Source organism: Ascaphus truei, chromosome 3 (genome assembly GCF_040206685.1).
Source record: "Ascaphus truei isolate aAscTru1 chromosome 3, aAscTru1.hap1, whole genome shotgun sequence".
Lineage (NCBI taxonomy): Eukaryota > Metazoa > Chordata > Amphibia > Anura > Ascaphidae > Ascaphus > Ascaphus truei.
The window spans coordinates 112,156,069-112,174,518 of NC_134485.1; the positions used below are offsets into that span (position 1 = coordinate 112,156,069).

The 18,450-nt window shown below is 40.8% G+C and overlaps 1 protein-coding gene across 1 annotated transcript in view; it reads left to right on the forward strand.

Annotated features, from left to right (window-relative positions):
• Window positions 1-18,450, forward strand: part of PHEX (phosphate regulating endopeptidase X-linked) — a 302,776-nt gene that overhangs the window by 209,785 nt on the left and 74,541 nt on the right. The window contains exon 13 of the mRNA XM_075589362.1: window positions 10,619-10,696. Coding sequence (XP_075445477.1) covers window positions 10,619-10,696 — 78 coding nt within the window. The remainder of the gene's footprint in view (window positions 1-10,618; window positions 10,697-18,450) is intronic.

Below are 18,450 nucleotides of genomic sequence, written 5' to 3' on the forward strand. Positions count from 1 at the left end.
TGAAGAAAAGACACACTGGATTTAATTAAACCATGTTGAACATACTTTTTATCATGTGTTACTACTCCAATCCTCAACCCCCTTCCCCCCAACAGGTCAGGTTTTCAGGATATTCTGAGGATTGGAGTTGAGCAATTAAGGTAAGATACCTACATTAGGGTATCTAATTTCCAATGTTTATTTTAGTTTACAATGTGGAACAAGTACAGTAAGTAGAATGTCTTGTGGAGTACTTAAGAAAAAAATGGTTATCCACTTGGCGGCCTCCCGGTTCTTGAGACAAGCTTAACAGCCAGATTACTTTAGTAAATAGACCCTGTCATGATAATATTATGAGATATAATGTATTTTAATCCATACGGGCCTTCAGCGGTTAATGCAGGTACAAGTTGGGTTTAAAAATACAATATATTGGGTTTGGAACAGATCAGGACTTTTCATGGGTCTGTTCTGAGCTTCAAAGGAACTTAATTGCAGGGGCCTATCCTATATGGCCCACTAAAAGTGCAAGATGGGTTGTATGGAGCTGATGGAATCTCGAGATAAGGGCAGTTGTTTTGCCAGAGACGGGATTAAAATATGGCTTTTTGGACAACTTTATGTGGCCAGGACTCCATATAGGCTCCCCCTCAGCCCCCTTCATTTTCCTCCGGTTCCCCTTACATCATGTGGGGTGGGGAGGTTGCAGCGCCGCGTGGGTGCCGGAGATGTGGTGTGCACACCCTGTGAGATGTGCAGGAGCTGTGGCTGATAGACAAGGCGACCGAGTCGCCGGAGTCCTGCGGCGGATGGAGGGACAGGGCGCCGCCATCTTAAGTATAGCCGAGCATACGCGAGACACAGCACATGCGCAGAGAGGTGCCAGTAGTTGCGGCAGCCATTACAGAGCTTGCGCATGTGCAGGAGCACCTTAGAAGCAGCGGCCATTAGAGGATTAGATCCGTTGGGGACTACAAACCCCAGCAGCCTCAGAGGCTGCAGTCAGGTGGAACACAAGCAGCCAATAGGGCTGCTGCATTTGTGATAAAGGGAGCTCGTGCTGACAGTTAGAGCAGTGAGACAGTTAAGGCAGTTAGTCAACTAATCAGTTAGTGGGGGAGTGAGTTAAGGAGTTGGAGCAAGGGCAGACAAGGGGAAGGGAGGGTCTGAGTGTCAGTGGCACCCAGACTAGGCCAGAGAATCCCCATAGGTCCCAGATAGGCCCACTCACGTGTAGCTTGTGGCTGCTTCAGAGAAAGGCCCTTAGATAGGGATGCTTCCCCATTTTACTGTAGTGTCAGGGACAAAGTGAAGACGCCGTGCTGAGATTGCCATCTGTGTTCTGGGACCAAACCACCGCGGTGCTATCAAAGACTCTTAAAGGTGAGATCCTCCTACCCGAGTCCACCCAATGCAGAGGCGGATGCCATCGTGGAGAACCACGTCGCTGGATCAGACGGATCCTCATTTCTAAGTCAGCCGCACCGAGTATTGGAGTACGCGGCAAGTACCTTAACAAGTGCACTAACAGTTCACGGGATAGCGCTACTCCCTACACTTTTGGGTGGGCTGGACACTGGGAAAGGGACATCAGGTTATTGGTGCCTCGCACCCGATATACTTTGGGACACTCACTGGTGGTACTGGGTGGGGTGTTCATTATACTGGAAGGTGGTGTTATGTTATATGTGTTATCAGTAAAGGTTGTTATTATATACTGTGTGTGTTTACTATTACTATTGGTTCCTGTAAGGGGCTTCTCCCACTCTGCCGGGATCCCTCGCAGGTGGAGGTGCTGCACCGAGATGATAATTATACCACCCCAGACTCCCCGTGGCGGAGGCTTGGGTCCTCTGTGAGCCAACAGGTAACAGCAGTATCAGTAGTCTCTTTATTTAGGGGGGAAAGAGGGCTACATTTATAAACAGGATCCTTTTAGAACTAGCTTCAATGGTATTCTCTGATGCATTCTGCAAGGTTCAGGGGGCATGGCTAAGAAAGTATTCAACCAAAGAGTGTCTTTATTAAAAATGAGAATATCATGTGACGTAATCTCCTCTGCATAATAAGAGTTACAAATGTGTAACCGTGTCACAGAGCTGCATGTTCTGACACCACACACTGCATGGTTAAGAGATACTGTACTAAGGGACAGATATCCATTTGTCACTCAAATTTAGGATTAAGATGGTCGTGATTAGTCTCGTTATTACCGTGATGAGCACCCAAGTCTGTTAATGTACAGTAGTTGCGTGTGTGTAAGTATTACAGAAGGAAAATTATGAGTGCAGTTATATATTGAGGCAAAATTCAAACGTCGATTTTTAGGAGTGTTTTTACTCTGTCATAAAACTGTCAATCTTGCATCTGATTTACAACAGGGGTTGGCATATATTGTTTCAAAAAGTGATACACAGCGACACAGAATTTAATACATCTCAATATATTTTGCGCATAATGTAACGCCTCCCTAACTCTTGTGTATACTCCACAAATTGCAAACTGACGTACATGAAACAAACATTGGAGCAAAAAAGTTGATACATTGACACGGAAACAAAGTGAGAGAATTGTCATAACGGTTGCTTCAGTTGTGCTTTAATACAATACTTCCATTGTGAGAAACAGGGGTGCATTCCTCAAAATCTATACAGTGGCGGCCGACCTGAGTCTAAGTCGGCTAGATCCGCGGCTCTCAGATTATCCCGGTTAGGTGCGGTTTTCTGTTTGTTTCGCCCAGAGTGAATTGCGTTATTTTAGCGCTCGTGATTTTAGCATTTTATTCTCTCCGTCTGCAATACTGCAATGCCGTGTAAAAACTCAGGGGGGCGTTTGCGAGCTGTTGTCTTGGAAGTCTAATACCTTCGCGGTTCAACCTACGTCAGTACACAGTCTGTGTGTGCGCGCGCAGTAATTGTAAATTTGCATATTTAAAGTATACATGCATTTGCAGTGCTGTGCTGCTATACAGTATGTCTCATTTGAAGATTGTTGAAAGCGCATAGGCGTGTACAGTACTGTAACAGTGTCACATTTCGGCATATACAGTGCTCTCCCCTCGCTCAGGATAATTAACTGCACTGCAGGGTATTTCAACTTCTTATCTTCTCTACAATGCAGAACATCTCTCCCACACCATTCCTTTGAACGTGTGTCTGGTTTCAATCACATTAACTTCGCCCACCACTACGTGCTTGCTTGAGTGAGTGACCAAAAAAAATTTTTTTTTTTTTTATTGTAATTTTTTTTTTTTCTCCACAAGCCTGCAAAAACCATTTTACTGTATTACGATATTCAATTTGTGCTATAGCTTTTGACTGCGACTCTGTGCGTTTGACTGCACATGGTTGATTTGTGTGCTTTTTACTGTACGTACTGTATTTGGGGGTATATTATTATGATGAACTGTCTTTTGAAATTAAAGTATGTCTTTATCTTTGAACTTCATGCAGCTGTACCCTGTAGCCCCCCCCCCCCCCACGAACACATACAAGGCTAGCTCAAGGATTTGAAATTCCACGGAGTCGTTACTTTTCTGAATCTTGACATTGTGATCTTAATCCGTCCATAGCCAAGCTACAAAGCCTCACTGTGCCTGCGTGTAATCCTTTTTGAGATGGGAGCTAGCTGCTTACTGCACATGACTCAGCCAACCCCCTCCTCTCCACATAGTCGTTCATTTTCTGAATCTTGCCATTGTATTCTTAATCCGTCCATAGCCGACCTACAAAGCCTCACTGCGCCTGCGTGTAATCCTCTTTGAGATGGGAGCTTTGAGGCTTTGTTTACGGTAACGCTTTTGAAAATCCCTTCTCGAATTTTATTTGCACAGAGCATCACCTCTCTATGCGCCTGTGTAATCCTCTTTCGGATGGGAGCTAGTTGATTACTGCTCATGCGCCTGTAACTTCACCCACCACTGATTGCTTGAGTGCCCCCCCCCCAATTTTTTTTTTAGTAATAACTTTTTATAAAATTTGAACAACTGTTGCCATCTTATCATCTGTTGCATTAATTAACTGTTATTTTATCCACAAGCCTGCAAAAACAATCTTGATATTACGATATTCAATCTGTGTGTTTGCCTGCACATGGTTGATTTGTGTGCTTTTTATGTACTGTATTTGGGGGTGTAGGGTGCATTAATCGTGGCCCATATCAAATATGCGTAACTTCTGTTGGGTTTTTGGAAAGCGGGCTGCACTTGAACACTCATGGCGGCGGCTCTCTGGAGAATACTGAAACAGACACTGGTCTTTGTCTTTATTTAATATGAAAAGCCTAAATTGATACATTTTTGCAACCTCTTACTTCAGTCTCAAGGCCAATTTACAATAGCACACTGTGGTATCTTTTTTACACGAAACACCTGCAAGTCGACACATTACTGAAGCGCATGCGCATTACAATTCATGAATATCTGCCATCTGGTGGGCACGCGAAGAATTGCAACCTATTAAATCCGAACGATTCTCAATAAACGCATCAACCGCGCGTGACCCGCGCATGACCCGTGGCTGAGAACGCAAAATGAATGTGGCGTGCTCCCGGTGAAGTGCCTCGCATTCCAGGAAAAAGCCAGGGAAAACCGGCGATGTGTTAGAATAAAATGAGCCGCAGCAGTAGATGGAAAGACAGCATGAACAGTCTTTACTGTTACGTTTCTAATGATCCTCACTGCTTAGTGTCATGTGGCCTGCAAATATGTCATTTTGATAGAGAGGGAACAGAATACTCTCAGTTTCAAGGGAAGATGAAATTCACCCATGGTTATTGACTATAGGGCAGCCATCTGAAGCAGGTGTTACCTAAGGTAGTTGGTATGGAACTGTAGACATTATTTTGAAATGTAAGGTGGCACCAAATCTTATCAGTGTACTTATAATGTACATGGCTTCATACTTTCTCATTGCTATATACTAAACAATACAAAAAAATGCTGTTTTTTCCTTGTAAATTTCCTTTTGGAGAGTTGGCATTTTTAATGTTAAATTGATGAATGCATTTCATGTGTCTAAGTACTTTGCACCTATCTTTCTCTTGCATCTGTGAGTGATTTGGAGGTTACCATGGTTTTCCCCTTCTTTAAGCTACAATGACTATGGTGTAAGACAATAGCTACGAGTTCAAGTACAGAGACTTGAGCTACATCTGTAAGAAACTAAATTAACAAATGTATTACAGTACATGTAATATAAGGGGATGAAATACTGTAGGTAAATGTAGAGGCTCAGAATGCCGTTAAAGGGGTCATATTTATAAATAGACCCCTTTTAATGTTACACACATATTACTTATATTTGCTCATTTTGTTTTGCTGCAATTATGCTTAAATATCCATATCCATACAGAATCAAGACATAAGTTAACACATACCATCTGTCATACAGTATTTAAAGTATCAAAACAAGACACAGATTTGTATAAATAGGACACAAAGTGTGAGGTGTTTATTACAAAAGTACCAATAACTAAATGCATTTGGTCTTCAAGTTTAACCTTAAAACCACTCATTTAGAGTAGCAAATTCTCTGTACAGAATCAATAACCATTAGAGGGCAAATTGTTGCAAAAGATTTTAATGGCTCATGAAGACAGTTATTGTCCGGATATCATCGTTAATATAATTAAAATAAGTCCTCTTAATGTCTTTATGTAACATTAATTTAATATATAAGCTATTTAGTATATTTCTGCCTACTTAAGGCACTCAATACAGAAAGCTGTATGTACAGTAGCAGTTAGGCCGTACATACAGTTGCATCTGCTGAGAATCAGTACAAGCTACATGATGCTGTACTTCTTTCCAAAGAGCAAGTCTACAATTATAATTGCATTTTTTGTCATGTTTATTTTCTGAGAATTTAAAAAAGGCCACATTTTGCAGATAAGACAAAGACTGTTTAATGAAGTGATACTGCGGTCACTAAGGGAAATGGGTCAGACTTTAAAAACATACAAGGCTGATTGAAGTATTTATTGTGGCAATAGTTAACATTAACAATCACCATAGCTTTCTTTCAAGCTTATGAATAATTTATTTTGCAAGGCTCCTAGTACAGTATATATCAATATGATTGGCAGCGTTGGACACATCTCAAAATTGCTAAAGGCGTGTCATTCATATATATATTTGTTTTACCTCCTAAAGCTTATTGTAGTACATTTGTTCAACTACCTCACTGTTAATGAAGGCTTAAGTCAGGTTATATTTATGTGTAGCATCTGAGTAGAACACCGATTGCTCAATTGTAATTGCCAGGGATTGTAGGCAATGGCATATAGATGCAGCCACGTGTATCTGAACACTTGCCTGGGAGATTCTGGGGCAATACCCCAGTAATGCTGCAACATTTCTGTGACATTTCTGCAGACAGAATAGTGGCCCATCGGATTAACACATCGGGGGTCCCTGGCAGTCCCATTCAAACTGAAGGATACTGCCAGGGACCACCGCTGTGTTATCCGATTGGCCATTAGTCTGTTTGCAGAAATGTCACAGAAATGTTGCAGCATTACTGGGAGATTGCCCCAGATTTTTACAGGCAAGTGTTCGGATACTCGTTGCTGCATCTATACAGTATGCCATTGCCTACAATCCCTGGCTTCATGGACACACTGAAAAAAAGTTGTAATGTACTTCGCCTTAACATGGACCGGATGAAATGTTGAAAAAAAAAAACCTCTTTCCTTGTGTTTATGATACAGGAACATTACACACTGGTAATGGCGGAACTTTGGAATCTATTTTTTTTTCATAATGTCCCTAAAATGCATGCTGTACCTTTCATCGATTTATGATCGTAGGAATGTAGTTCCTCTAGATCTTGGAGGAATTGCCAATCTTTCTCTGAGGTGTCACATTCTTATTATCTTCAATGGAGATATTTCCAAATCCTTCTTTTCCATCGAAAAAATCTCTTTAGGGTGAGTGGTCTAATTTAATTTGAGATTGATAAAATGCTAAAAGTTAATGGGAACAGAACATTAAAAAAAAGACTAATTTGAGAACACAATTTGATATGTTCAAAATATTATCTAGAGTATTTAGTGGTTTCTGAGAAATTTAATTTTGAAATTCATGTACAAGAATTCTTGTCCAGGAGAATCAATGTGCCAACAGAAACAGCCTCACTCTGGATGCCAATAGAAAGCGGAGACATCAAAGTGAAATGAGATTGCAGCTTCCTATTGTATACTTACCTTTATTAAATAATGTTATATTTTCGAACCTCTTGTGCTCTCTTTTTTTTAATCCTTCTTTGGGTGACACTGCAGCCATCTTTGTTTTGTCCGTGAAAGCAGTGTCAAAAGAAAAATGAATCTCAATAACCAGAGTGTCTTTGAAGCTATGTGTCATGATTCTGTCCTGTGGGACCCTAGAGTTCATATTTTGGATGGCAAAACGGTGTCAAAAAAGAGTAATGAGGTTTATTAACTAAATGGAGAAAAATGATGTTCCTGAATGTTTTGCTGGCACTGTACTTCCTTAATACAGACTGTCATATTAATGTTTATTCAAGCAGACTTAAGATTGTTTCAACTCTGCCCTCTCTCAGGCTAAACACCTACTTTTCTCAATTAATCAACACGCACAAGTCTAACCCATGCCGACTCTTCTCTGTCTTTGACTCCCTACTCAGATCACTCAGCTGCCTCTTCTTCCTCCTCCATCTCACCTCAGGACTTTGCTGACTATTTCAATCAGAAGTTGGAATCAATACGTCAGGACATGTCCTCTGTTTCCTCCTCCTATCCTACTGGGATGGAGGAAACAGAGGACATGTCCTGTTCTAACTCTAACCATGCCTTCCTTGACTTTTATTCCACTGTCACAGAGGAGGATGTGGCACTTCTGTTCTCCTCTTCCCCATCTACCACTTGCCCTCTTGACTCCATTCCCTCCCATCTCCTAAAACTTCTTGCTCCTACTACAATCCCTACGCTCACACACATTTTTAACTCCTCCCTCTACTCTGGTACCTTTCCCTCCTCCTTCAAACATGCAACAGTCATACCTTTACTCAAAAACAGCAAGCTTGACCCTACCTGTCTTTCTAACTATCGGCCTGTCTCCCTCCTGCCTTTTGCTTCTAAAATCCTTGAGCGTCTTGTATTCTCTCGCTTGCTCCATTTTCTCAACACCTATTCTCTCCTAGACCCTCTACAATCTGGCTTCCGTACTGCTCACTCCACCAAAACAGCCCTCACTAAAATAACTAATGGCCTTCATGCTTCCAAAGACAGAGGTCATTACACTCTGCTCATACTACTCAACCTCTCTGCAGCATTTGATACGGTGGACCAGCCTCTTCTCCTTCACATTCTCCATACTCTGGGCATTCTTAACAATGCTGTCTCATGGATCTCCTCTTACCTCTCCCATCGTACTTTCAGGGCTCTGTCCTGGGACCTCTCGTCTTTTCTCTGTACACACTCTCGTCTTTTCTCTGTACACACTCTCTCTAGGTGACCTAATCACATCTCTTGAGTTCAAAGATCACCTCTTTGCTGATGACACACATTTACTTTTCAACCCCTGACCGTTCACCTGCTGTACATACCAAAGTTTCTGAATGTCTCTGCGATATTATCCTGGATGGCCCTCCGCGACTTAAAAACAGAGCTCCTCATACTTCCTCCCAAAGCTGGACCCACTACCTCCTTCCACATTACATACAGTCCTCGGTTATCCAACGAAATCCATTCTGGAAGTAGTGTTGGATAGTGAAACTGTTGTAAAGGGAGTCCCATGTTAATCAGTGGTGGTGAGCGTTGGATAACGCATTCAGGAGTTGGATAACGCATTCCGGTGTCGAAAAACGACCCTTAGGGTTGCATTGTAAAGCATTGGATATGCCATTCGTTGTAAAGTGAAATGTTTGATAACGAGGATTACCTGTACTGTTGGAAGTTCAATCATACACCTAGTAGCGCAAGCACGATGCCTATGGGTCACACTCGACTCCTCTCTCACTTTCTCCCCTTACATTCAAAATGTATCTACAATCTGTCGCTTTTTCCTCTGCAATATCACAAAGATATGCCCTTTCCTCTGTTGCTCAACTGCTAAAACTCTGACACAGGCCCTCATTCTCTCCCATCTCGATTACTGTAACCTCCTGCTGTCCGGCCTTCCTGCCTCTCACCTGACTCCCCTACAATCTATCCTAAACTCTGCTGCCAGAATCACTCCCCTGCTGAAATCCCTCTCCTGGCTTCCTATCAAAGCCTGTATCACACATTCAATTCTCCTCCTCACTTTTAAAGCTTTACACTCTTCTGCCCCTCCTTACATCTCAGCTCTAATTTATTGCTATGCACCACCCCAACTCTTGCTTTCGGCTCAAGGATGTCATCTCTCTACTCCCTTTGTATCCAAAGCCCTCAACCCACCTTAAACCTTTCTCACTGACTGCCCCACACTTCTGGAATGCCCTTCCCCTCAATACCTGACTAGCACCCTACCTTTAAGACCCACCTTAAAACACACCTGTTTAACAAAGCATATGATTAGCTCCGTGACCAATACTATACACCTGATACATAAAGCTTGGCCCCTTACAGACGCACATACCAGTTTGCCCTCCTACTGTATCTGTATGTTCCTCTTACCAATTAGATTGTAAGCTCTTCAGAGCAGGGACTTATTTTTCCTAAATGTAACTTTTATGTCAGAAGCACTTATTTCTATGATCTGTTATTTGTATTATTCGGTATTTATAGGATTGTCGCGTGTATTACTACTGTGAAGTGCTATGTACATTAATGGCACTATATAACTAAAGACATACATACATACATAGTTACACCATGGGGGACATGCATCAACGTAAAGAAAGTGCACATAGAAGATTGTTTCCCGCATTTCTCAATGTTCTGTTTGTGGTTGCATCAAATATAAAAAAGTCTTTCCCACATTTGACACCAATTGTTGGCCAGAAATATTTGTACCACCTCAGACGTGCCGGATTTTTGGACACAAATACAATATACAAAAGTGACACACAAAGATGTAGAATTTGATACAGCTCATTATAATCTGTGTCATGTAATTCCTCCTGAACTTCTCCTATTGTCACTCCACACATTGTACAAAACATTGATACAAAGCAAAGAGATGCAAGATGAAAATGGTGCTGTTTGCTTACATTTTCTCCACATTTGTCATGATACATCACTCCCAAAGTGTTTTCATTTGTATGGCTTCACCAAAATGTTTGATGGTGTTGTATTTTAAATATTGCATGATATTTAAAAGACAACAAAGGGAACGTCCTGATTCATTCTCAGTGTTTTTCTCTAAGATAGTAAGGGTGTTAATGAAACTTTCTGAGTACTTCCAATTATAATCATTCTACAGTACTAAACAGTTCAGTGGGTACAACAATACACACCAGCAGAGAGTAATATAAAAGTGTTAATATGTTAAAATGTCAATTAAACACATCCATTTTAGGAAATACTTTGGAGATTTTAAATATATATTTTAAAACAATGTATTCCTTGCCATCTTAAGTCGCTGGTTTTCTGTAGGCGAACAATATAAGTAATGTAACATCTGTGTCAGAATAAAAACTAGTTTACAAATAAATCATCTAATACTAGAAATGTTATTCTATATTTATTTCCTTTCCAGGCAAAAGCTGTGCTGGCAAAGGTGGGATACCCAGAGTTCATACTGAATGACACATATATAAATGAAGACATCAAATCAGTAAGTGATTATGAAAATGTTACAATCAACATAGTTGCAGGAACTAATAATACATGTTTATCCCATGCTGTTTGAATTACTTCCGAATGGCCACACTGCCACTTTGTAAAATCTACTTAGCATATTTGGGTCAAGATCCACAAGGCTCCATTAAGTCAGGACTCTATAACGTGACTTTTCCATAAATCAGGAAAGGATATTATTTTCCCTTATGTTAATGCGTACCCTCAACGCTAATTATATGCAAAAACAGCAGCCCTATTGAATCTCATTAGCATACACTTAATGTCATGTTATTGTAGCAAATGATGCGTTATCTGCCAATAACGTGACATTAAGTATGTCTTGGCCATACTCTGCTCCAGACCCTTAACTGGTTGTTTAACTATAGTTGAGAAAGAGAGGAGAGAAGAGGGAAATAATGCTTGAAAATTTTTTTTTCAGAGTCTGGATGGGAGTAACGCAAAGTTTAGGTATCACCTAGCTAACGTAACCTTAAGTTCCAGTGGTAACCGTAATGCTTTGTGGATAATAATAATAATTAAGGGGCATTTGTTGTAGAGATACATGACTGATGTGAAAACATGAAGCCCTTAAGAATTCCTGTTATCCTCATCATAATGCAATATGCCATTATGGGTCAGATTTACAAAGCCCTGTCAACTCAAAACATGATGTTACCTAATACAGTAACATACATTATTTTTCCTCAGGTTACTGTGTATCCACAAAGCTAAATTATATGCAAAAACATTGGCCAAAATACATCTCATTAATATCGTCATTGTTATTGTAGCGCAACATTATGTTAGCCTCCTATAACGTGACATGAAGTATGGGAAATATACTCATTTAAATATATACAGTACTTCACATTTTCAATTGATTTGAATTTGCAGATATCCCTCTTGTTCTGCAATTGTGTACACTTGCAATAACATTTCACAAAAAGTGAACGTAAAACTGAACATACACTTACATCATGAGGGAAATCATGTATCAATTGAGCTTAATTAGATCACTGTAATAGTAAATATTGAATGGAATATTGAGCTTTATAAAACTAAGTAGTGTCATTCCATAAAACAGCTTACGGCCAATCGCTTGAATATAATGTAAAGTTGTTTCGCATGCCAGAAGCTAGGTGTCTTATGGCATAGCACCACTCTGTAAATGTGGCCACTTGCATCTGATAAACAGATCAACTCCATCAGCCATTCAGGACTAATAGTAAAATGACTTAATTAACATTAGTATAGATTTTTTTTACAATATAATACAGTATAGCACTCTTAGTAAAAAAAAAATTAAACACATACATACTTTCAAATCTTTCTAACCACTATATAAATAATTCATGGGTTATACCACAGTATATATACTGTAGTCAATTTGTATTTCCTGATGGTAAATATTTTTATTGGAGAATTATAGTTAAGTGCCTTGTGACAAAGTAATTTAATAGGACATAGAGTGTACTAAGCAAAGTTTTAATAAAGGTTTGTTTGCAGTTGTAGATTACTTAGAGGTACAGTATTATATGTTTTGACATAACCATGTCTAAAGAGGCAACATTGTTTGTACTACCCATACATTATATTCAATATGTGCAGTACTGTATATCTCAAAATAAGATAGAATTTGTCTTGTGTTTTTTTTTCCATCCAATACATTTACATAAGTATTTTACCAACTAAAAAAATCACATCGCCCATCATACTGTATGACAACAATATAATTTATTGACATGTTTAAAACGGCTTTGGATGTTGTTATGGGTGATTTTGTTGTGAGCCGAGTATGTTTTGCAGGAACACACCCTTACAAAAAAAGAAGCACAGAAAATGTTAATTTGACAGAATTGCACAAAATGTATTTGTTTCTCTCATTTTTCCGAGGTATTCAAAATGTTGTTCTTAAAAAAGGCCATTATACCTGACAGGTACAAAATACTGTAACTGAGGGAATGCATTTTGCATGTTTGTTATTCTATAAGCATAGAGTATCGATTTCCACCTAAACTATACAGATAGTTATTGCGGATATAAAAATATATGCTTTGCATTTACTGTATCAGTGCTTCAATATACTAGCTTGAGCATCCATTAAACATACAATTTGTATTTGATGCTAAATCTTCCATGGTGGAAGTACTGTGCCAATCTGTGCTCAACACAATTTTGTTTTTATTTGCAATTGGTTAATGCTATGTTTTTAAACTAGAGCACTAGAGCTTGCTAGTAGGTGGAAGGCAGGATAAACAGGGATTTAGCTACAGTATGAAACAAAGAAAATATTGGTGTGACACATTACACCATTTGTGACATGAAGCTGCATAAAAAAGTAAGAAACTTGTTAACTTTTAGAACCATAGCCACGGCTCTGCCCGAGGTAGGGCATTTTGGGTTGGTTGTGGGGTACTTTGCACCGTCGGAAGGAAGTAGGGCTGCACCCACATGCACCCATGCCAGCATTGCTCTGTCTAGGCCGGTGATGTGCAAATTATGAAGGGTACTTTCCTATCCATAGGGAGAGTCAGATAAAGTACCTGGGAACGAAGTGACAGCTGGAATGGAACCCAAGGATCCGGGACGGCAGGAGTATGTAGAAAAAGGGGGTCAAGGTTGGCAGCAGGCAGAGAGTAGTCGGACAAAGCAGGGGTTAGGACTGGCAGAAGGCAGAGAGTAGTCGGACACAGAAGGGGGTTAGGGCTGGCGGAAGGCAGAGAGTAGCCAGGCAATCCAGAGTCATGGTAAGGAGCAGGCACAACAGAATGGTAAGGCAAACCAGAGTCATAACGAAGGCTGAGTGAAGAACCAGGAAGGTAACAGCAGCAAGAACAACCTGCCTCCAACATAGTGAGCTTGTTATGAAGCAATGAGTCTTTGCAAACGATGCCTCCTTATGAGTTCCGTCAGCCCAGCTGAGTGCTGATGAGCTGTTTAGCGAGAAGTAGCCGGCAAGTGCATCATTTAGAGCCTGGATTTTTTGGTTAGGAATTTGGGGTTTTAGAGCGGGCCTTGCGTGCTCAGGCCCCACCTTGACTATGTCTATGCTTACGACCGTCTCTTAATATCATATGGGCCTACACACTGGTGGCCCTAATGACGTTAATTGAATGTCATCACTTTTTTGTTGATTTCCTGTGGGAGACCTTCCTCTTTCATTTGCATTATTAGACGGTGTGTCACTACCATGGTATGAATACCCACATGATCACGTGATCATGATCCCAGAGAGCCACAAGGTAATTAATAGAGATGGGCGAATCCGACAAATCCTTTTCCTGGATTTTCTCTCATTTTCCCCCCAAAATCCGTTTTGCAGTATGAATTCCGCAAACGGATTTGGGCGGTTTTGATCTAGGCAGATTCATAAAATATCGCCATTGGATACAATCCGTTGATGGATTTGAAAAATCCAATCCGCTGATTCAGCAACTCGTTGGTGGATTCTTAAAAATCCGTTATCGGATTGGTGAATCCGCGTAGTGTATTGGCAATAATAAGAATTAAAAAAAAAAAAATCAGCAAAACGCGAATCACCCTTTTTGAGATTGATCTGCAGAAATTTGCGGATCAAGGGAGCTGGCCAATCCACTGCGGATCCAAATCCGCCAAAATAATTAGCCCATCTCTAGTAATTACTCAAGCGTCCTACATTGCACGCAGATTGTAAGAGGAATTGTTATCACCCCTGTTTTTTTTTTTACAAAATCATGGGGGAAATGATGGATGATGAAATATGTAATATGTGGATCAAGTAACTCTTCACTAACTAATTCTAAAGTAAATGTAACCCTTAAATTTCAAGCTGATGCACTGGAAAAATATTGGAGAAAGTCGCCTTGCTGCGTTAGCACTATGAGATGCTACAGTATATTAAAATTTGACACTGAAATATTGTTTGCATACATATATCCCATCATTCTTGCTAATACCTATAGTATTTCTGTAGGTAGTCTTACCTTTTATGGGACTAAAATGCAAAAAAAAAAACAAATCACTTTGCCTGGCAGAGGTTTTCATGACCATTAACGACTTCAAGGATTTTTAAATCTCATGCATAACTAAGTTAAAGGTATGACAAACGGTAGAAATACACTTTTTGCATTGGAGCACACAGGTTTTTTTTTACACTGTTTGCTTTAAGTGCTTACGTGCAGATCCTGAGATAAATCTACCTGTCAGATTTGAAATTTTAAGTGTATACGATTTTAGAATGTTCTAAATTCAGAACAAACACTATTTTGAGCTTTTAATTCAAATCACTTATAGCACTGGTAATAAGAATGAAACAGACTTTTATTGCATTCAAGTTATTATTTTACCTTTCTTTTAATGCATATTGAATCAGTCTGATTCAATTCTGCCAATAGCAACATTATATTGTTTTAAAATATAAGCCCCCCCCCCGCCCTGATGATTACACAGTGACGCTGTCTTTCTCTTGTTTTGGACGTATTCAGCTTTCTTAGAATTATTGGAATTGAAATCTTCAAGAATTAGGGGATGACAACTTCACAGCTAATTATTAGAGACCATAGTGATAATTTAACACCATACGCATTGTTAAAGAAGACATGCATGTTTTGAAGACACACTGTACTGTATATGGTTTATGCAAAGGGAGAAAAGGTATAAACAGGGGAGCAGATTGCAATACACTCCTTTAAAATATGTGTATTATTAACTCCTAACAGTTCTGATATCACACTGGACTGGATTTGTGTCAGTTTTGCCCCTAATCTTGATACTGCACGTCTTGAGTCATGTTGTTAATTTATTTTGTGCTGTTGGCTTTTGTGGTAAATTGTCTCTGTCCAGTAATCCATTTTCTATCATTTTACACACACACACACACACACACACACACACACACACACACACACACACACACACACACACACACACACACACACACACACACACACACACACACACACACACACACACACACACACACGAATTCTATACACACACACTGCAGCTCTATAGACACACACACACATATACACACACACTGCAGCTCTACAGACACACACACTGCAGCTCTATACACACACACTGCAGCTCTATACACACACACACACGCACACGCACACGCACACGCACACGCACACGCACACGCACACGCACACACACACACACACACACACACACACACAACACAGCAGCTCTACACACACACAAACTGCTGCTACACACAAACTCTGCTGCTACACACACATACAACATAACAGCACGCCACACACACACACACAAACACTGCTGCTGCTACACCCATAAACACTGCTGCTGCTGCCACACACACACTAGACAGACAGAAACTGCAGCCACAAACAAACTGCAGACAGCCACTTACTTACTTTGCAACTACACACAGTCTCTCTCCTCTATTCAACTGAATCTGTCAGCTCGGTTCACGGAGGGAGGGGGAGGAGTCACTGCCTGCTGCTGCCTATGGGCCAATCCCCTGCCCTGTCTCAGAGCTGTTCCTGCATCCTGACCAATCCCCTGCCCTGTCTCAGAGCTTTTCTGACAAAAGAAAAAGCAGATTGGCTGGAAATAAACACATTGCAAGCTGCAAAAATTCTGGGCATTACTGAATGAATAATGCCCGGAATTTTAACCAAACAGAGAGCAGGGATTTCAGTAATACCCGGAATTTTTTTTTTTCCAACTTAAATTTTTATTGGAAATTGCAAGTACAACCAATGTGACACAGCCCGATGTATCGATTCCAATTGTAAACAAACACATGTATAGTCACTTCTAACACACATCTACAGACAACGTTACAGAAAGGACGAGACGAACCTGACAAGGGGACTGGGGTGGGGGAAAAAAGGGGGGGGGAGGGGGTGAGAGGCGGATGCTTCTTGTTTCTGATCTTGCTGCTGACCGTAGGCCACCGTGCCCGGCGCCGACTGAGGTGGCTTTCTGGGGCGGGCTCTTCCTATGTGTCCTCTTTTCAGCTCTAAACCTGTGGGGCAGTCTGCTATCAGTAAGTCACTATGTCGTGTCGTCTGTTCTGCCCTCAAAGGAGAACGCACCTATATATATTAGTGCAAAATTGTGGCGGCATCCACTCCTGGGATGTCTAACTGGGCCAACCATGGTTCCCAGACCTTTAGATAGTTTGTGCCGGAGCCATTAACTAAACTTGTTAATTGTTCCATCCTGCATACGTGCCAAATCCTGTTTCTGATTTTGGGGTTAATTGAGATCTCTTGTTGCTTCCATAATGCTGCGATCTCGCATCTCGTAGCAGTTGCAAAATGCGCGATCAATTTATGCGCTGCATTTGACAGACCCTGGATCCGCCTGCCCAACAGGAACAGCCAGTGGTCCAGGGGGATCTCCAAACTGAGAATCCGCTGAATCCAATCTCTAATTTGTTCCTAAATAGGGGCCATCTTTGTGCAAGACCACAGCATATGTCGGAGATCTGCTTCCTCCCCACATTGCTTAGGGCAAAGAGGGGAGTAGCTTCTCACAAATTTAGCTAAGCGGGTTGGAGTGTAATACCACCACATAAGGACTTTATATGCGTTCTCCTTTAATGTGGTGCAGATTGAACTTTTTGCAGCAGCCTGAATAATTCTGTCCCACTCGTCGTCCTCTAATGTCTCCCCTAGGTCCTCTTCCCAGCGTCTCATGTAGCACAGTCTATTGTCGTTGGTCGTCGTCGGGCAGATCACTTCCCTGTACATTCTAGATGTGAATCTCTTGTGTCCGTATCTCTGGAACACAGCTGCTCAAAATTTGTTCGAGCCGGTCTAATTGGCGTTTTATTATAGAAATCTCTGATCTGGAGGTACCTAAAGAATTCGCTGTTTGGGATATTGTTAGAAGATTTAATTTGATCAAAGGTTTGTATGGTCGTTATGCCCTCAAGATCCTTAAGACGGGTGATCCCCTTTTGAGTCCAAATCAAGAAGGTTTTGCTATTCAGGCCTGGAGCGAAGTCTGGATTGCCCACAATTGGCATCATTAATGAAGTTCTGGTAGTCAACTGACATCTGAATTTCGTGGCCTCCCAAACTTTTAATGAATTGACCATGGTCTGCAGCGGTATGTTCATCTTGCGTACCCCTCCTTTGGGTAGCAAGATTAAGTTTCGAATTTCAATTGGTGCACAACATTTCCTCTCCAACTCTACCCATCTCCGTAAGCTTGCGTCAGTGTGCCATTGGAGAATCTGCCCTAATTGGGCTGCTTTGTAGTAGGCCTGCAAGCAAGGCACCGCTAAACCTCCTCTTATTGTGGGACGTTTTAAGATTCCCTTAGCAATTCTTGGGTTTTTCTTATTCCAAATAAATTTCATTATTTGTGACTGCAGGGAGAGGATGTCGGCCTGTACCAAAGGGATAGGAAAACTCTGGAAAAGATATAACATCTTTGGGAGGACTACAAAAACAAAGAAAGGGATAGGGAGTGATCAACTAGGGACCATACTAATTTAATGGAAATTCGATAATTATCACGTGGGTGCAAACCTGTGAACTGAAGTGAATCAGGAAGGAGGCAGTTCACTCAGAGTAGAATTCACTGAGATGCACACCACATACATTTAAAATATAACCTTTATTGACATTACATAAAACATATATTACCGATAATGTAGGTGTAACCAAGATTAAACATAGATTAAATTAAATTTGACGACTGTCTTCCATCTAATCTAGATATTAAGCCACTGAATAGCAAATAAAGCTAATAATCTAGGAGATACAAGGCAGATACAGCCGT